Source organism: Chaetodon auriga, chromosome 15, assembly GCF_051107435.1.
Source record: "Chaetodon auriga isolate fChaAug3 chromosome 15, fChaAug3.hap1, whole genome shotgun sequence".
Taxonomy (NCBI): domain Eukaryota; kingdom Metazoa; phylum Chordata; class Actinopteri; order Chaetodontiformes; family Chaetodontidae; genus Chaetodon; species Chaetodon auriga.
This window is the reverse complement of record NC_135088.1, coordinates 5,666,817-5,687,825: the sequence shown is the minus strand read 5'-3', so window position 1 is coordinate 5,687,825 and position 21,009 is coordinate 5,666,817. Positions and strand designations below refer to the sequence as shown.

At 41.5% G+C, this 21,009-nt stretch overlaps 1 protein-coding gene across 1 annotated transcript; it reads right to left on the bottom strand.

The window, feature by feature from the left end:
- Nucleotides 1-1,370: 1,370 nt before the first annotated feature.
- Nucleotides 1,371-20,466, bottom strand: csf1rb (colony stimulating factor 1 receptor, b). Its single transcript, XM_076750737.1, has 22 exons — nucleotides 20,368-20,466; nucleotides 11,271-11,546; nucleotides 10,469-10,762; nucleotides 10,135-10,271; nucleotides 9,895-10,057; nucleotides 9,382-9,775; nucleotides 8,708-8,823; nucleotides 8,489-8,597; nucleotides 8,118-8,302; nucleotides 7,914-8,023; nucleotides 6,937-7,063; nucleotides 6,034-6,138; nucleotides 5,813-5,923; nucleotides 5,076-5,235; nucleotides 4,254-4,327; nucleotides 4,018-4,106; nucleotides 3,647-3,769; nucleotides 3,308-3,419; nucleotides 2,776-2,875; nucleotides 2,577-2,703; nucleotides 2,372-2,465; nucleotides 1,371-1,975 (listed from the first exon to the last, which is right to left on the bottom strand). The coding sequence occupies exons 1-22, from the start codon at nucleotides 20,426-20,428 to the stop codon at nucleotides 1,911-1,913; spliced, it is 3,132 nt and encodes a 1,043-aa protein (XP_076606852.1). The 5' UTR covers nucleotides 20,429-20,466; the 3' UTR covers nucleotides 1,371-1,910.
- Nucleotides 20,467-21,009: the final 543 nt, after the last annotated feature.

Below are 21,009 nucleotides of genomic sequence, written 5' to 3'. Positions count from 1 at the left end.
TAACACTTAATTAAGCTGGAAAAGCTCCAGTTGTTAAGAAATAAAATCGGTTCTGAATGTGAAAGAAAGTCAGTTCAGAGCAGCTAAAACTGGACTAATGTGGTCTCTGTTCTTGGTTCTGGTTCGTAGTCGAGCTGCAGAGTTTTGAATGAGCTGAAGTCTCTCAGTGTTTTTCTTCTGGAAGTCAGTAAATAGAGTGTTAGAGTAATCGAGTCGACTTGAAATAAAGGCATGAATCAGTTTTCCAGCATCTGTTTGGTTTATAAATGGTCAAGATGGAAAAATTAAGTGAAGGACAAGAACTGAGAGTTTATTTCATCAGAATTTAGTCTGAAGTCACTAATTATTTTACTCAGAGCTGTGGTTTGTTCTAAAGTCCCACTGAATTTCTTATTTTCTTCAAGAAAGGGATTAATTTGCACTAAAACTATCGTTTCCAGTATCTCACTGATAAATGGGAGGTTGGATATTGGCCTGTAGTTAGTGAGTGCATCACTATCAGGGTTGGGTTTCTTTAGTAAAGGTTTTACAGCAGCTGTTTTAAACACATTGAGGAAGATTCCTGGTTGTAGAGATGCATTTATAATCTTCAGGACAGGATTTGAAACACTGTCAACACATGAGGAGGGCGAGTTAGACTCAGTGACAGTCTTTCAAAGCTCTGGTAATGTAATGCAGGTGAATTTTCCCATGGTTCCACCTTTTTACAGGGTTTGCTGAGGTCATCTGTGTTCACCTCAGCAGCAATGTTGCCTCTGATTGAGCTTACTTTGTTATTGAAGAACAAAGCAGATTCTTCACAGTCTGGTGCAGAGACCTGTGGACAGGTGGGGGCAGCGCTGAGCAGCTGGTCAATAGTGGAGAATAATATTCTAGAATTCCCAGAATTCTCTGTAATCATCTTGAAAAAGTAGGCTCGTGGTTTCTTTTCTTCGTGGTTCCCTGACCTCATAGTCAGTATGATCACCCACCTCAGTCAGTGGGTCGTACCTGTTCTGCAGTGACAGTTCAGGTGGTCGAGGGAGTGTTGGTGCCCTCTTATTTGATTTCTTGCTGGATTTGCCTTCAGACCGAGTCCTGGCTGGAGTGGATGCTCGTGGTCTGGCGTCGGTGCTGTGCCAGTAAGAATCGTCATTAGGGCTGAGCTGTTTGGAGGTCACGCTCACACGGGGCCCCGAAATAAGAAGAGTGGTAAAAACATGATGGTACATTAATTTAAGTCCTAGTGATTAATATGCATCGAGGATTCACTGTCTGAAACCTTTGGCCTTAAAAATAAGGATATCAGCAAAAGGATGTAAACAAAACCGTGTGCTCTGTAAGAAAGCAGGAAAGTCTTCATATGTTGAGTGATGAGTCTCCTTCAGCAGTTAAATGAGAAAACAACCTCAGTCTGAATTTATTTTTAAACTCAGATCACAAAAACAACAGTTAAAATACAAAAACTACAAATCATATTTCTAAGCAATCACATAAGGAAAGTTTTAATAATATCAAAATAAAATATTTCAGGTTACAGATTGTTTAAAAAACAAAAGCAAACTCTGGTTACATGTTGCTGAGTTCAGACCTGATGCAGACTCTGTTTATCTGTTTCATCCTTAGTTTAGTCAGCAGCCATCTTCTCTGCGAAACTCCAGACTATTAAACTGAAATTTCACTATGAGGTCATTTCCTCTGCAGAAAAAAGGTTTTGAACAGATAATTAAAATCTGAGGCTGAGTTCGGTTTGTGGCTTGTCAGAAACGAAATGTTGTGGTTTTTGAATGAAATGACGCAGTGTTTGGTTGGCGGTCTGCGAACAGACACGGTTTCATGTCGTAGCTGATTGTTCACTCTGAATCTTTTAATAAAGTTTCATTTTGTAAACAACATGACACACTGAAACACATTCTGGTTGGACGAGACGATCAGGACAGCTGGTAGATGTTCTTCATCATTGGCTCCTCCTCATCTTCATCATCGTCATGGTGCTCTGAGAGGATCAAGAGGAGGTGGGGTGAGATTTCTACAAGTAAACTGCAAGTTTATAACTACAAGCTTACTACTATTATTACATCCACTGTCACTGGTACTGTGATTGCATCTCTGTCTGTCTCTCTCTGTCTCTCCCACCCAACCGGTCGAGGCAGATGGCCGCCCACCCAGGGCCTGGCTCAGCCTGAGGTTTCTGCCTCTTAAAAGGAAGCTTTTCCCCGCCAGAAGTGCTTGCTCATGAGGGGAATTTTTAGGTCTCTGTAGATAAAGACTTTGGTCTGTACCAGCTCTATATAGAAAGTGTCCTGAGACAACGTCTGTTGTGATCTGGTGCTATACAAATAAAACTGAATTGAATTGAATAGCAACAGCTAATGCCATCCTGGTGAATTACCTCTCTGGCCGCACTCCTCTTCTCTCTTCAGTGCGTCTCCTCCTATGACCTCCTGCTCCTCCTCTTCTCTGCACTCATCAATGTTCCTGTACAGCTGATGAGAGGAGAAGGAGAGAAACAACATGTTCAAGCACCAAATGTTCGAGAAGCCTGTCGGATGAGGCCGAGGGCACGGCTCAGACCTAGGCATTTGATTCATCCTCACCTGGTCGCTGTGATGTGTTGATGTACCGTTGGTAGAGGGGAGGAGCCTGTTAATGAGCTGACCAATCATTTTAAAGGTTGGTCTGTCCGTGGGCTCCAAACTCCAGCAGAGCTTCATGAGCTGATACCTGAGAGGACAGGTGTCTGTTACATTCAAAATAACTTTATTAACTAAAAGAAATCTCTGTCTGCCTCCTCACATCTCTGCTGGAGCGAACTCTGGCTGATTCATGTGGCGGCCATCTTTGATCATCTTGTAGAAGTTGGTATCCACGGCAACATTTGGGTAGGGACTCTTCCCTGTGCAGTAAACACACACACACACACACACACACACACACACACACACACACACACACACACACACACACAAAGTCAAAGGTGAGAATCCCAGAGTGAACTGCTGTCAGAAACATCCAATCAGAGAGCTTCAGACTTTGTTGCTGGGCAGATATTGTGTGAAGTCGACATGGATCTGACTGAGTATGATGTCACTCTGATGTCACAGTTCTGGATAGGGGTGCCTCCATAGCAACCACCACTGAGGCTTATGGGTACTGTAGTCTGACATTTCTACCCGGCGAACACGACTGACCCACCACTCCAGTATGTAATGTCACAATCAGGAATCTATTTTGGCCAAAATAGTAATAAATACAATATGGAATATAAATATAAAATACAATAAGTAATATGATTGGATGAGGTTATGTCTAGTGTTGCTATGGTTACCTAAAGAGAAGATCTCCCACAGTAAGACTCCGTAGGACCAGACGTCACTTTGGACGGTGTAAACACACTGAAAGATGCTCTCTGGGGCCATCCATTTGACGGGGAGACGAGCCTATCAAAATAAAACACACAGGAAGAGGAAGACAGCTGACATGAAGTCGACCTGAAACCAGCATCTGTTTCACCTGACCCGACCTGAAACTGGTCCGAGAAACAGGCCAGTGTTAACAATCAGTCTGAGCGTAAAATGCTGATGCTTAGTTATTTATTACGATTTATTTTCAGAATGTTTATCATTATTTCTGCGTCTTTGATCGACAGGCGGGTTTAAATGCTGACATTTCCCTGAACGATGTAGCTGTCGTCATTACGGATGTCTCGGGCCAAGCCGAAGTCACAGATCTTTGCAACTCGGTGATCCGTCAACAGGACGTTCCTCGCTGCCACGTCTCTGTGGATACACTGACAGACAGACAGACAGGTGGACCAGACAGATGATGGAGAGAAAGACATAAAGGTGGAAAGAGACAGAGAGAGAGACAGACAGGTGGACAGAAAGACACAGAGGGTTAGAAAAGTTTTACCGCTGACTGTATTGATAACTTTGATCTGTGTCTATGTGGAGGCTTGTTTACTCCTTGAAGATTCAGACGTGTGTGTGTCTGTATGTTTGTGTGTGTGTGCGTGTGTGTGTGTGTACAAGTTCGTACATTCCTGGTGGACAGGAAGTCCAGACCCTGAGCCACCTGGTGGGAAAACCTCATGAGGTCACCGACAGACAGACTGTTGGTCTGCACATCTGAGAGACAGAGAGACAGAAAGTTAGACAGGTCTGACCTCATGGACAAAGTGACAGCTGTGTCCAGGTGTGTACACATGTGTTCAGGTGAGTTCAGATACGTTCAGGTGTGTGCATATGTGTTTTCAGGTGAGTTCAGACGTTTACCAAGGTGTGGTTGTCCTGGATTCAGAACCAGCTGCATTTCCTGATAATCTGAACAGCATGAGATCCCACTGTCACTGCAAAACACACACACACAGACGCACACACAGTGACATAATAGTGACATCATTACAGGTCATCTTGCCAAAATGCAGGAGGAGGAGGAGGAGGAGGAGGAGGAGGAGGAGGAGGGTAGTAAGTGTTACGTGGTCACAATTAAGCTGCCAGTGAGGACAGACTGTCTGCAATCATCTGGAGGGCCGAATAATAATATAATACATAATAATACTAATAATGGTACAATTACAATAATGACCACCACAATAAGAAATAATGATGATGTCTGGTGATGGTGATGGATAACACTAATACTACTACTACTACTACTACTACTACTACTACTACTACTACTACTACTAACTACAGAGGCTTTAAAGGACCCCTTCATGGACAAATGTCACTAGACGTAATATCATGATGTTATTGAAAATCTATTTCTTGTCTTAAGTTCATAAAATGAACTTTATCTATCAGGTCATACCTGCAAGATTTCTTGGTGTTATACTTAATGAAACATTTAGCTGAGAAATAGTTCTTAAGAAGTTCTTCGTGTTTGTATCATCAGTGAAATCAGTAGTTGTTTATCTCACATAGATTTGCCAGATGTTCGATCTCACTTACAGATGTCTGTCATTGTTAATCTACGGGACGCAGGTATGTCATCACCCACAGAATAATGAACTTTGAACTGTGAGGATCATTTCTAATCGAAGAAACAGATGTTGGTGCTGCAGCTGTTAATGTAAAGCCAAAAAAACTGCAGACCTCCTGAGCCTGGCGTGCTGGGCGGCCATGTTCTTATAGAACGCTTCCCCCTCCACTTCATCCACCCTCAAAATGGACGCCATGAAATCCTGAGTGTGAGCCCGCAGGAAGTTGAGCAGGTCGCCATGACTACAATACTCTGTGATCATCAGCATGGGGCCTGAGGGGACATAGAGAGGTCAAAGGTTAAAAAGATGATGTCAGGTCAGGTGTGATTTCGAGTGTGGAGTTGATGGAAACGATTCTCCCACAATGCAATGCACACAGGAAATGGAGGAGCTGCTCATAGCTGGAAAATAATGATATATATATTGAGAATTACAACGAATGACTAATTATTATTAGTTATTATGAATAGATATTTTATCAATTAATCATTTCACCTATAAAATGCCAGAAAATAGTGAAAAACGTTGACCGCAGGTCAACAGTCCAAACTATCATTCAGATATTCTTTCAGTGTAAAACTGTGAGACATGCTGACTTCCTGAGCATTAACTACAAGCAAAATATACTCTGATGTTTAGTCCATGTATACTGTACGCAGCAGTTAGCATGTGGTCTTAAAATCCTGTTTTAAAAGACTCAAACCAACAACTTCCTGTCTGTGGATCCATTCGTTCCTACTGAGGATGAAGATCGTCAACATTTCATTTTTAAAACAGGCTCAAGGTTGGGATATGGTTGTAGTTTGACATGAATTATATCGCAGTGGTTGAGATTAAAACCATCCTCACCTCCTTGAGTGCAGGCGCCCAGCAGGTTTACGATGTTGTCGTGGTAACCAAGATGGCTGAGGATCTTCAGCTCTGACATCAGAGCTTCACGTTCCTCAGAGTGGGCACTCGCTGTTCGTTGACACAGGAAACATAAATCTGTGTCATCACACTAATGTTTGGCATGTAATGATGATGATGATGATGATGATGATGATGATGATGAAGATTTGTAGACTGACGTTTGAGCATCTTGACGGCGACTCGTGTGACATCATTGTCGGTTCCCAGACCATATGCTGTTGCCTCGACGACCTTCCCAAATGCCCCTGACCCCAAAACAGCACCTGGCAAAATAAACAACCAAATATAAATAAATACATTAAAACATATATCTATATATAGATAAAACAACATAAACTTTACTAATGACGGTAAAGTGAAACAAAGAGATCATGCCCTCCATCTGAAGAGATGTGGGTTCATGTCTAACGTTCAGTTTGGAGGAAGTCACAGTATAATTATCAGTGACTTCATTGACTTTTATTTTGAAATGTTGGACTGCAGTTGTCAGATCCTGTGCTTTATGTGGTCTGTGGTCCACAGAAAATTATCACATTAATGAATTTTAGTCTTAATGTATAATATACACCACATCCACATGTTTTAAAGGGGCTTCTTTCTTTAATATACCGTTTGACAGAATCGCATATATGGTCATTCTTCTTAATATGATTTGAATGCTTTTCTTTTCCCAAGTAAAACACTTTGAGTTTTTTCTGTGTTTGAAATGTGTTATAGAAATAAAGCTGCTTGCCTTGTTTTGTTATGTCTGACAAACGAAATGCAAAGATAATCAGATTCCTGTGATACAGAGCAGAGACACCACAGAATAACGGGTGGTTTTCATTGACTTTATGATGATAAATTGATTATCAAATGTTTTAACATTAAATTTTCTGTTGATTGGCTGTTGGATTTTTTCAGTGTTTTCATTGGAAATTATAGTAAATAATAAAACTTCCTATCTTAGCACACAGGACTAAGGAACTCAGTGAAATCGTGGCTGCAGCCTGACTGTGTTTGAAGTCAAACTGAACATTAGCTTTATAGTGTTCATTGTTGAACTGAATGCTTTCACCTACCAAGGCGAAGTTTGTCTCGAGGAAACTCCCATTTGTAGTTGTACGGCAGCTGGGTGGGGTCAACAAAGGTGTAGTTGTTTCCATCGGTGCTTTCGATGATCTTCCAGCGAATCTCATATTTGGGTTTCTAACAGAAGAAGCAGAAACATGACAGCAAGTTGTGAAGGAACCAGTGACGACTGAATGACTGCATGTCAAGAAAGTTATCTCTCAGTTTCTGTGTGAATATCTTCACCATGTAACAATAAAAATAATTGACCAGAACCATATCTGGAACAGGTTACACATATATGCAGATGATGCTGTTATATATGCTTCTATCAGATCTGTTTCCTCAGTTTCCAACCAGTTATCAAAAGACCTACAATCTCGAACAGCATGATTTGAAAAATCAGTTCAACAATGAGCATGAAGAAAGGTGTGTTACTCTACTTTTTATCCAGAGTCTTTCCTGATGTGAACTGTTTTATATTGTTTATAAGGGCAGCACAAAAAAATCTGATTAATTTACTTTCTTATTCTTCTCTCTAATTTGACATGCAATGTTCATATTCAAAATCTATGGATGCAAAATGTTTATCAGAGCTTCAGTGTTTCATGCAGTAATGAGATTTGTCAGTGTGTTGTATGGCTTCAACCACTAGGTGGTGTCAGAGAGCAGGTTGAGTGACTTTTGAATGAGTAGAAGAACAACTTTCCCTATTGTTGAGTTTAACACTTCGTAGCCAGAAGCTAGGAGTGTTAACATCAGAAAAATGTGCTAAGGTTTGACTTTTGTGGTCATTTTACTGTGTTGTTGTTTGTGTTCTGTATTCTTGTGTTTGTACTTTCTTGTTGGGTTTCTGTGCATTTGTGCAATTGTCCATTAGGTACTTCATTCCAAGCTAGTTGAAGTTATTGCATCAGTTCATGATATATAAATACTTTTATATACTATCCTTCTAAAAGCAAATGTGGAACAGTATCAGCAAACGTACCTGTCTCCACTTGTAAAAGACAACCAATAAGAGCAGGAGGAGAACAGCAACAGCACTCAGAGCCCCATTCAGAGCCGGCATAAAGAAAGCTGGTGGTTCTCCTATAGAACCTAAAAACAACCATTTATCCAACAGCAAGACAACATGTTCAGTCACATACAAGGTTTTTATGACAACCCAACATGTTTACACTTGAACACTTACGAGGATTTCGAGGAACGACTTGGCGAGACACTCCAACATGGTTGTAAGCGACACACTCCACTGTGACATCATCACCAGGGGACAGAGGGAGGGTCAGGTGTTCCCTGACTTCCTTCTCCTCCTCATTCTCCTCCCGTGAGGTCACATCATCTGGGGACACCTGATAGGTAGAGATGTCTCCACACCTGTAGGGAAGGTAAAGGTAAAGGTGAAGATCAGGGTGTTTGATGCTTGTTGTGTTATCAATTTTGTTTTTATGTTTTCATGTTATGTTGTTGTTTGGACAGATAAATCGTAAGGATGTTGTTAAACTATGCAGCCTGCAGGGGGTGCTAGTAGTGCTTATCACGATAGGTCTGGTTGGTACATACGTGCTCTTGACCCCGGGGCAGGTGTACCAGAGGATTGTCGGTAGTGGATATCCAGAGCTGATGCACATCAAAGTGTCATTCTCCACACTGACAACAGCACTCGGAGAAACTGAAAAATAAATTTAATCTCTTTAAATCAGAAGAATGATGAAGAGGAGGAAAAAGGAGAAGAGGATGAATAAGAAAAACAAGAGGAAGAGAAGGTGAGAAGTTTCTTACTGTAAATTCGGAGGTCAATGTTCTGTGAGCCGCTGAAGAATGAGTTAGAGAAGTGGAATGAGTATCGACCTCGATCCTCCTGACGAACCCGGTGCAGCAGCAAGCTCGCCTCTGACCTGCAATATTAAAAGCACCACATTAAAACCAATGATACTGCCTTAACAAACTGCAACACCAACAATACCATGAGTATGAGTAAAGCTGCAGGAGCTGATAACCCCTGGCTGTGTACCAAGAACATGGTTTGTTGATTTCAGCTCAATATTGAACACAGTGAGAAACTGATTGAGGATTCTGTGAGGAGACTATTAAGTCTTCATTTTCAATGCCATATGTCCTCAAGCTGTAACCCCTCAGTTCAGTCTCCACAATCCAACATCATTAATCATTTACTTGTGTTTTGTGTGTTGCAAAAAGGACAACAATAAGCATGTTGTCATACAAACATCTGAATAAACCTGATCTTCAACAATACCACCATAACAAATTTTAAAACCAAAAAAGTCATCTTAACAAACTGGAACATGAAAAATACTGCCTGAGCAAATATTAACACCAACAATGTTGTGGTGGTATAGCTGGTGTAGCAGGTCTCTGTCTGGCCTGCAGTAAAATATATAATGTATCTAATACATTAAACATACATGCTAGTCTGTAGCTCCTAGCATGCTAACCTGTAGCCATTAGCAGTGTAGCTCTCCAAGTACACCATGTTGTTGTTGTTGTTGACGTGTGCTGGTGTTGTCCAGTGCTGGTTCCGGATTGGAGGATATGACTCTGTCACGAAGGTCAACATCACATCTTGACCTTCATACGCCTCCACTGTGCTGCTGCTACTAATGTTAGCACTGCTAACCCCTTTCGCATCCATTACTTTGGTGCTAACATTAGCAATAAGTTCCCTGTTCATTTCCAGTGAACCACTGCTAATGTTAGTTTCTAGCTCTCCTTGCACCTTGATTGGTATGCTACTAATATTAGCAACCAGGTCCCCATTGACCTCTTTGGTCTTGTTGTTAGCGTAAGCATGCTGCATCGGCTGCAGGTAGATCCTCAGATAGGGACCATCTGAGGAGGAAGACGACAGATGGTAAATTTCACTCTCACAATCTTTAGTTATCTTGATCCCACAACTTATTATGTTGTTCACTGAAGTTTATTAGCTTGTGTTCACCGAATATTCTTACCCAGAACTCTCAGCCGTGTGGTTGCTGTGGCGAGTCCTGCTTCATTGACTGCAGTACAGGTGTAGGTACCACTATGTGTCCGATTGACAGCAGAGACTGTCAGAGTGCTGTTGATGTACAGGCGACGGTTGCCATAGTGATGGCTGACGGTGACATTCAGTGTCTGGGACAAACCAAACACCCAATGAATATCAAAACAAAGAGTTTGTCAGGAGTAAAGACACACAGGTAACCTCTGACCTTTGTGTTTGGGTGTGTCCAGGTGAGGTTGTAGAAATGGGAGGGGTTACTGGTCAGACAAGTGACCTCAAACTTCTCTCCTTTCAAAAGGACCAATTCATCATGACTGACAGACAGGGAGGGCGGTTGACGCAACCCTGCAGAAAGGTAGACAGATAGAAAAGTAGACAGACAGGTTATTTGAGAAAGTGATAATGGAAATGAGATAAACCAACAGGGAGATGGTTTCACTTGGGACCACAAGCAGGTTGACCACTGAACAGAGAGGTGTACAGAGAGACTGAATAGTTAACAGATAGACAGAAACATTGACAGGTAGACAGACAGTTCTTACTGGGGACTACCAGCAAGTCGACAGGTTGGGATCTGAACATCCTTCCATCCTTCCAGCCTGAACAAACATAGCGTCCATTGAATGACCTCTGCAGGTTTCGGATCAGGGCTCCTCTCTTTCGGTCAAAGGTCACATTCATACCCCGAGGCAGGCCATGCCCACTACCCTGTGACTGCAGGGTGAGGTTAGTGACAGACGGGTCTGTCAACAGACATCTGAAAAGAAAGTCATGTCCCTCCTTGACATCAGGGAGGGAGCGAGGTGTGACAAACACACTGGTGGGATCAGCCGGATCTAAGAGAGGGGCATAACGAGGGGGAATGGAGGTCATTTTTACAAGATGATGAATGCTACAACAACTTCTGATAGCAGCAAGTGAGTCATAAACATTTATCACTAAGAATCTAAAGAATTTTTTCCAACAAAAACAGGATCAACAGTGATAAATAATAATGTGGAATTTGTAGGTGTTGTTTCTGTTAAATGAACTGAAGCATTTACTTCATTTTGAGTCGGAATATGTGAAACAGATATTTGGGTTGTGTAGAACTGGGCTCTTTTGTTTTGTTACACTGGCTTGTTAACTTCACACAAACATTCCATCAATGGGCTTCAAATCCTTCATCAACACAAGATCGGCTATCGTTCAGCTGTTGTTATCACCATGACAACCGCCCTAGACTGCAAAGCGCTAACAAACTGTGACAATGGTAAAAGCATCACAGTACATATGATGTAAGACTACAAGGACTCTGCAGGCCCAGGTGGAGAATGTTTTGGCCATAGCCTCTGTTAATCTTACCTTTGACAAATAGATGGATCCAAGTGTCAAGGTGTCCCAGACTCTGGTTGGTGTACCCACAGCGGTATGTCCCGGTGTGTCTGGGGTCCGACCTCCTTACCTTGAGCGGATTTTTCAGTCCGTTCTGGTAGAGTAGACGGAACGCAGTACTGGACCAACGGACTGAACCCTTGCCATTACAACTGAGGGTGAAGTCCGAGTTGGCGGTTAGAACCACCTCGGTTTGGTTTGACAGGATGTTGGTGTTCAGACGGATCAGTGGAGGTCCAGGAGGATCTGAAACAGTTAAACAGTGAATCAGTTCAACAACTCTGAAACAACAAACACTTAAGGCATCCTAAAATAAACAGGACCAGGTGGAAACATATGGCTGGAGTGTGTACGGTGTGCTCCTGAGGACATCATTGAGGACAGTCTACGGCTCACTGTTCCAGAGTGACAGTGAACATGGCATAAGTGAAATCATCGCGCCTCTTTCATCAGCATGGGGTCCAGCGCCCCATGTGTCTGCTGAGCTTTCAAATCAAGATGGACGAGCTTGAAGTTTTTATTTGCTTTTTGCTCACTTTGTTAAATACAAAAACTCAAAAGGAACCTGCAGAACATGACAGTAGTTCATGAAATTTTTGAAATCGCTTACGGAATATTCAACCTTCTTTTCATTAGAATATGTGTTCTTCCAAATATTAGACTTCTTTCTTTACATTGATTGTAGAAAGTTACTTAGTAATTATTTAAAGTTAATCACAAGTCTTCTTTTTGTTTTGTTTGTGCGCCCCCTAGTGTTTTGGAGAGCACTGCTATGGATAGCGTGTTGAAGATAAAGGCCTCTGTGCACAGTCGTCGCTCACACACCTTATACGAAGGACCACGCCATGGTTAACACTTGCATTTTGAAAAAGCAATGGTGAACAGAGAAAGTCCAGTACCTGACCAATGGTGTACCTTCATCACTTAGTCAGGGACAGACTTTCAAGTTTAAAGGGCTGGCCACGCTTTACTGCAGTCTGACCAAAAAGGCAACACCTTGCAGAGTACTGAATAATACTACTGTGATACACTGTAACACCTCAGCACCCTGTACAGCATAATACACAGAAACACTACCATTGCATGGATGATACAACATGAACTTTTATTTAAAATCTTAAAGACGAGGCACACAAAAGAGAAGACATACCATTTTTCACGAATGAAAAATCAAGGATATGTGGAATTACAACAGAAGATTCTTTTCTGGGAATGGGCTCAAAAACAACTGGACCTGTTAGCTCATCCAGTGGGTTGCTGTGATGTCAACAACAGGTGAAAAATACCTGTTCACTGCTGTTATTGATTTGATGAATCATTGTATCAAATTGAAGCTATTTTCTGATTCTTAAATCAAAGATAAACAAGTATTCAGGAAAACAGATATTAACGCTGACATGTGATTATTAGTGTGTTTAAATCTGATTAACTGGTTAATAACTAACAATGTCATTGATTAGCTGGCATGAAAAAATTATTGGACAAATCGACAGGAACCTTTTTGGTTTAGAACATATTCCACTGCCAGTACAAACGGAAGATATCATTGGCTCCCTGTGGATAATTGAGGCATCTCATTGGCTGGGAGCAGCATTAGGTTTCTTGGTGATTTCCTGCAGCTCTGTGGCGATGCGGGACGTCTGCAGTAGTAAAGCCTGATGGTTTTCAACCAGGAGACTCTGGTGACGAGCCACATTCTGCAGATCCTGGATCTGCTGGGAACCCTGAGGACACAACGTTTGAACACAAGTTAGTCCAGTTAAACTGGGTCAGACAAGATGTCACCTGATGAGATAAATAAGTCAGGTTGATTATTAGAAGACCTCCTTCCCCTAGAATACTGGAAGTGAGACTGAATCTGAAATAATCGTACTTGATGTCTGACCTAAACTCCCAGCATGCCGAGCCACTTGACCACCCTAAACGAAACCTCATCTAATCCTTATCCACGCTAAACTACACCCACCAGCATTCCCAGTATGGTGAGCAGTTTGACCATGTCATCCTAACGTTAAGATAACTAAACCTATTTTTAACTGAACCAAGCTAAACCTCAACTAAACCAAATACTATCTAAGATTAAACTAAAACTAAACCTCATCTTAACCTTATTTAAACTGAACTGTATCTGAGATAAGCTCAACTAAATCCTATCTAAACTAAACTAAACAATACTCAACCCACCTGACTTCCTAGAATGCCAAGCAGTTGGACCACCTGGGCCTGGCTCCTGGCTGCCTCCTTCTGGACTAGAACCAGCTGTTTCAGCAGATCCAGGACCTCCTTTCTCCAGGGTGCCTCCTGCTGCTGATCCTGGACGAGCTCGGAATGCCTGGGATGAGCGGCGTCCAGTTTCAGACCGGGGGGGTCAACGTCTGATTGGACAGGTGACTGGGCAGCGCCCATCGTCATGGCAGCAGGTGAGTTGTCATGGTGATCACCTGCAGTGAAGATGACTGAAGTCAAAACTTCAGTTTTTACACTCACGTCCCTCTGACTTTCAGCACAAAGGTCTTATTAGAGTTAAAGGGGATGTGTATGGGTGTGTTTGGTTTGATTTAACAGGTGTCTCAACTACAGCCAACTGCAGCCATGTTTTTATTACATCTGTGTATGGAGTCTAGGGTCATATCCCTGTTTAGATGGGCCCAGAATGAGTGTTTTAGGCTGGAACCAGCCCAGTCTCAAGACTGAAATGTTGCCATTGTATCTTTCCACAGATGCATTAAATTTGTACTTTTCATATGTCTCATATCAATGTCATACTTGTCAACACAGGGATTGGAAAAGAAGGGAAATTTTCCAGTGTCCCGCTCTGGGCCATCCCACCAACCTTACCACTGTCCAGATACCCCTTACATTTACACAAGGGGGCACACAGTGAATCCTAGTTCTTACATGAAGTGACTCCAGCCATGCGAAGGTGAAGGTGAAACACTATGAACGCCCCTACATTCAGAAATGGAAACACTAGGTCATATAAATCCAGTACTTAGTTTATTTCTGTATCACTGAAGGATACGAAGACATCACTGACACGTTATGTTTCAGTTGGCAGCAGAAATAACATAAATACAGTCATTGGTGGAGCATGTTTCTGCTTATGTTTGGTAGATTTGTCACTTGTCCCTCCGTGTGATCCACTAAAATCTGTCTGACATATATTACAAACAGCAGGACTTTGACTAACGTTGCTTTTCACTAAATTCAGGTGAGCCTCCTCCCATTGGGTGAGATACTTGCACAAACTTTGAGCTTGTTGGGCAGGTACTGTATTTCTTCTCCTTGTTCTTCTTCTTCTCTGGAGTCTAATGTGTAGAGGGTGAAGAAGAAAGGGGAGAGCACTGTCTGTGGAGCCCCCCAGAGCAGTAATGATTGGATTGTGTTGAAAGCACTGGAGAAGTCAAAAAACATGACCATCGCCGTGCTCCCAGTGTTTTCCAGGGGAGAAAGGGATCTGTGAAGCAAGCAGATGACTGCGTCCTCCACACCAGTGCCTGGAGGATATACAAACTGTAGGGTGTCCAGATCGCTGCTCACCAGGTGACGGAGTTGGTTCAGTCTGGTGGTCTACAGTAGGTGGGAAGTTAAGGCTACTGGCCTGAAGTGATTGGGTTCCCTGGGATGCACGGTCTTTGGGATTGGAACCACACAGAAAGTTTTACACAGGGCTGGAACTCTCTCCAGACTGAGGCTCATGTTCAAGATGTGTGTAATAAAGACCAATAATAAATCGGTCCCCCAAACTTTAATAATAAATGAACATTTTCTTTCCATAATCATGTATCAACATGTAGGAAAACCTGTATCACACTCAGGAGTTTACTTGGTTCATGTTTACTGAGCTCAAGCATCTTCACATCTCAGCTCCTCAAAGTCTCAAAGTCTGGTTCTTTGTCAAAGCTATCAAGAGCCCGTGGACACAAATCTTCACTACAACTCTCAGGATGCATTTTGCTAACAAACATCCAATCACAGCCGGGGGGAAGCTGAAGAATCCCAATAATCCACTGACTGATCGATCAACGATCTCGTCAATTATCTTGTGATCAGACACATTTTCTCTGAAGATTCCTGTGACAATTGAAGATGCACATCATTGAGTTTCACAATCAGAACAAGAAGTGAAACAAGCAACACAACCTGCATGTGTGTTACTGTGTGTGTGTGTGTTACTGTGTGTCAGTGTGCATCAGTGTGCACGTTCCTGTCGGCTGAAAGTGTTCGTTTTTGTTGCAGACTGAGGAGGTCGTTACCGGAGGAAGCCACAAACACATGTTGACGATATGTTGCACTGCCATGTTTCTACAGTGACCCAGAGCGGACAAACCAAATGCAAGCCACCTTCCACGGTTTCCAGCCAGCACAGGTTCTCCTACATGCTCAGAGGCCGAGGGGTGAGGTGAGGTGTCTTCAGGTGTTTGCTGTTTGCAGCCTCACCTGTCCAGTGAGCAGGTTCGATCCTCCACACTGGACCTTTAAACTGAGACTGAAATTTTCCTCCTTCAGCAGATGAACGTGAAAACAAAATCAAGTTGTCTTTTCTTTGTCTTCTTCTTCGCTGTCTTCTTCTCCTTTGTGTTCGCCTTCTTCATCGTCCTCGTCATCTTCGTCTTCCTCTTCTTTGTCACTGTCTTCTGGGGGTGGGGCCATGGGTAGCGGTACGGGTGGCTGAAGCCCTGACTGTGTTCAGCACAGTCCAGCAGACTCACCCGCAGCATTTATTGAGACTCGTTCAATGATTTCATGACAAACGTCTGCATCTCCGCTGACCCCAGAACAGCAGCTGCTGCTGTTTGAGCATCAGTTTCATATCATGTGATGATGTGATGATGTGTTACTGGAAGATGGAGGAAAACAGTGACTGCAGGTCCTGAAGGATCTCTGTTTGTGTGTGTGCGTGTATAAATCTCAAATTAGAGTAAAAAACCCATCAACAAAAAAGCAGAAGTAAAACCTCATTAACATGAAGACCTTGTGTTCTAGCATCAGCCTGGGCCTTTTATCCACTTCATGATGAAGAAATTGTGTAATTCAGGACTTTCTGACAGCATCAGTGACTCACAACTCAACATTTCACATCAGCAGCAGCAAACTACAGGCTCACAGGACAATGTTATGAAGGGTCTTTAATAGTCATTAACGGGTTAAATGTCTGATAAATGTTACAGGTCTGCTGCTTTAAATGCTGTTGTTCCACTAAAGATTAAAAAGGCCGACTGACAGAATCTCCTCATGTTTAAACAATAACAGTGTTAACGAGAGGAAGACAATCTGTGGAGCAGCTGAAAGAAAATGGAGGAAAGCTGGGCTCACAGTTTACTGTCATATAAACAAAGAAGCCATGACTGTCTGTAACAAAGCAACACGTCTGACAAGAAAGGATTACTTTTCTAAGATGATTACAGAGAATTCTGGGATTTCTAGAATATTATTTCCCCAGTATTGACCAGCTGCTCAGTGCTGCCCCCACCTGTCCACAGGTCTCTGCACCAAACTGTGAAGAATCTGCTTTGTTCTTCAATAACAAAGTAAACTCAATCAGAGGCAACATTGCTGCTGAGGTGAACACAGATGACCTCAGCAAACCCTGTAAAAAGGTGGAACCATGGGAAAATTCACCTGCATTACATTACCAGAGCTTTGAAAGACTGTCACTGAGTCTAACTTGCCCTCCTCATGTGTTGACAGTGTTTCAAATCCTGTCCTGAAGATTATAAATACATCCACAGCTCTGAGTAAAATAATTAGTGTCCTCAGACTAAATTCTGATGAAATAAACTCTCAGTTCTTGTCATCCACATAATTTTTCCATCTTAGAAACGGCTAAAGTATGATCATTTATAAACCAAACACATGCTGAAACACTGATTCATGCCTTTATTTCAAGCCGACTCGATTACTCTAACACTCTATTTACTGACCTCCAGAAGAAAAACACTGAGAGACTTCAGCTCATTCAAAACTCTGCAGCTCGACTACGAACCAGAACCAAGAACAGAGACCACATTAGTCCAGTTTTAGCTGCTCTGCACTGACTTCCTTTCACATTCAGAACCGATTTTCGTTGTATCGTTGTATACAACGCCCTTAATGGGTTACGACTAAGCAGGTTGCTAAATGCACTTTTCACTATTTGCTTTTAAGAACACTGTGATCATCTGCTGCTGGTTTACTGGAGGTTTCCAGAAACTGCAGGAAGAAAATCAGGCATGCAGCCTCACCTGTAGACACAAGGAAGCAGCTCACTGAATATTTTCAAAAGAAAGCTAAAAGCTAATCTCTTTACTTTAGCCTTTAACCAGCTATGACTTCATGATACAGAGCTGAAAGTTTTCTGCTTTGATTGTGCGCTGCTGTTCAAGGCTAATACCTGCTCGAATGCTAATGTCTGCTCACATTTATCCATTTCACCTGGTGCATTTTTAAATTTCTAAGTGGTATACTTCTCTCAGCTGTGCAATAACACTATTTATTATCCATATTGGCAACCATATTTTTATAAAGTGTATATATTGTGCATATACATAGACCCAGTATTTCCCAAGTGACACAGTATTTCTCAGGTGCAATACAACACACGTCATGTCAGTAGTTAGTTTTTCTCGATAAGACTACTAGCAACAGTACTTTTTTATGGCAGTAGGATTCTTTGGCATTTGCTATTTTTTAATAATCTGCACAAATGTACAAAGACATAGTTGTTTTTTCTATTCTGTATCTTTTTTTTTTTTTTTTTTTGACCTCTTATGCCGCTGTACCTGCTTTTTGTAACCTGCTTGCTGTAACGACTAAATTTCCCCAGTGTGGGATCAATGAAGTCCACATTATGTGATGACTGAATCTGTCAATGCAGCCATGAATTGCATTGCCATGCAGCTTGAGTTTATCCTCTGAATCCATATGCTGTAAGGCTTTGGGCCTCTGCTGCTGTACTGCTGACATTAGAGACGCTGGAGTTCAAAAAACTCGTTGTTTCTTGACAAACTCTAAAACCCCGTTTGAAAAGCACGCAGATGTAAGCAGCCATCTGAGCAGCCATTTCCTCCTCCACAAAAGAGCCAATTTCCTCCAGGTCTGTGTGGTTCTCTCTTCGGAAGAGACTCAGCGCCTTGCACAATCTTTTCACAGTGCTGATACGATGATAATGTGATGCTGATGTGCCAAAAGATCTCCTTTCGTTATTGTGAAACCTAAACTAAAGAAAAACTCTTCCTGTATTTCCCCTCCAAAGTAACACGGAAAACTATGACTTTGTTCTCTAAACATTACGAATTTGTTCTTGAAATCTCTTTTTTTTTTATCTCATTGTCATCAGAATCCTAAATATTATGTTGTTGATTATTTTATTTCGCAACTGTCTTTTTTATCTGTGTGCTATAAACCTGTTTTCATATTTCATGTTGGAGTGTGCAAACCTCGTATGTCCACAGTTTCTCTTTTCGGGAACAGGCTGACCACTGTTTATTAAAAGATTAAAACAGAAGCATATGTATTGATTTCTGATGTTAAAGGTGTTTCAGGGAACATCGTCAGTGCCGAGCAGGAAGTTCACCTGTCCAGGTGAGTTCACACCTGAAACTAACATGATAAAACATGAGAGTGAAACACGTCGGACTCTCAGGGCGACAGAGGACATGTGTTTTATTGATCATTTGCTCTTTTTCAGTTTGTTGATGGTCTGAATGAGTTTTATTTGGGATTTTAATCTGATTCTCAGACTGACTGAAACATGGAGATAAGAGCTTTTTATATCAACAGATTTGAGTTTTGCTTTGGAGAAAGTCCTGCAGTGGAGAGGTTTCAGTGTTGGGGGGTCGTTGTGATGAAACCTCAAAAAGTCAGGAAACATATTTTTTACCAGAGACCACACACACACGCACACACACACACACACACACATACAGGGATTATGTGTGTGTGTGTTGGAGGGCCTCTTTTCTTTCACTTCCTCGTCTCACTTCTTCTTTGTTGAAGACTCTGTTGGAGTGGTGGAGGAACTGTTCACCATGGTAACATGTTTACATCCACTCCACAACTGCCTTATAGTAGAAGAAGAAGAAGAAGAAGAAGAAGAAGAAGAAGAAGAAGACGACCTGAAGCAGCAGGACTTTATATTAACGTTCCTCGTTAGTCTCCTGATTCATCTGTTTGCTGCTTCTGCGTCAATATAAAATATTCTTCTATCACAAATATATTTGGTTCTTCTTCTTCCATATTAAGTATTTTCACACTTTCTCCGTCCCGACTCTTTCGTTTCATGTTGATCTGTATTCAAACTGTGTTTGGGCCGTCATGATGCCAGGAGGACACGTTTTCTTCTTCTCTCAATAATGATTGTTTATGTTGAACCATATTTATGATGTCACCTCCTGACTTTTCTCAGAAACTATTTGCACAAATATTTTGTTTTAAATTCATATAAATTTTATATAGAAATCACGCAAGGAACGTTAATTCAAGCAAACAAAAATAATTTTCTTCAATGAATGAATGAATGAATGTATCTGTGTGTTTGAATTAATTAATTAATTAATTAATTAATTATTGAATTAATAACATCTTTCACTCGGTTTATGTCAACAGGATATGCTGAAATCTGATTGGCTGACTTTAATGTTAAACTAACCTTTACCCCTTTATGGACAATTGTGTCGGAAAAAATATTTTTAATTGTGAGAAAAGCCAACTTTGATCCTGAAAATCAATATACAAACAGTTAATAACTATTAATTAACCTTTACTTGGTTTAGAAATGTTATTGATGGTTTTGTAAACCATTAAATTTGTTACCTGTTATTAGAAGGCTTTTGATGGGGATTTATTCAGATTTGACACACAGATACAAGCTTTACATCTGACAGCAGTAATGTTTTCATTAATGTTTAATAACATTAATCATCACTCATTCATAATCCATAAATCTGAGTCACTGTTTAGGACGTAGTTCCCACCACAGATGAAAGAGGATAATTGAGCCTTCGTGAAGCGTTAATGCCGAGTGAACAAACGTGTAACAAACAGTAAACAGATGTTCATAAACAGTAAATAAAGTTTGTTTTCTGACCTTCAGCAGAGCAGCAGCAGCAGCTCAGGATGACCATCAGCAGCAGAGAATGAACCTCCATCTCTCTCTCTGATGATGGCTGAAGTTAAACTGACGGAGACAAACTTCCTCACTGCCACTCAACAAGACTCCACCCAATGTCTTGACTCCACCCTCACCACCTAATGACTTGACTCCACCCTCACCACCCTCCAACCTGTCTGTCTTCCCTTATTTCCTGTCTGATCTCAAACATAAATAAACATCATCGAACTATAAACAAACAACATCCAAACATAAACATCAGCATCACACAAACACAAACATAAACATCAGCATCACACAAACATTAACATGTTAAGGTGACTTATGTTGTTTCCTTTTCTTCTTCTACTCTTGCAGCCATGTATAATGTAGCTTCAACCACCAACTTCTGATGAAACTACACTTTGCATTGTCTCGTTTATTTGCTTCAAATCAGTTCATGGAAATGCTCCTAATTTGCATTTTCTTGGTTTTATCTTTTTCGTAACATTTCAAGATTTTGCTTAAAATCTGCTTGACAGATGGAAACAATTAGGCTAATGAGGAGACTCCAGAGGGCAGGAGGCATCATGTCAACACACTTTCAGTCCATAATGGATAAGAAGTGATGTGGTGCTC

What these genes read in the sequence shown, in the direction of transcription:
- csf1rb (XM_076750737.1), bottom strand. Translation starts at nt 20,428, where the DNA reads ATGGAGGTTCATTCTCTGCTGCTGATGGTCATCCTGAGCTGCTGCTGC. An exon ending in CACACGGCTGAGAGTTCTGG is followed by an intron (nt 9,776 to 9,894) that starts GTAAGAATATTC and finishes CTTCCTCCTCAG; the next exon opens with ATGGTCCCTATCTGAGGATC. An exon ending in TGCCCCGGGGTCAAGAGCAC is followed by an intron (nt 8,303 to 8,488) that starts GTATGTACCAAC and finishes CCTTCCCTACAG; the next exon opens with GTGTGGAGACATCTCTACCT.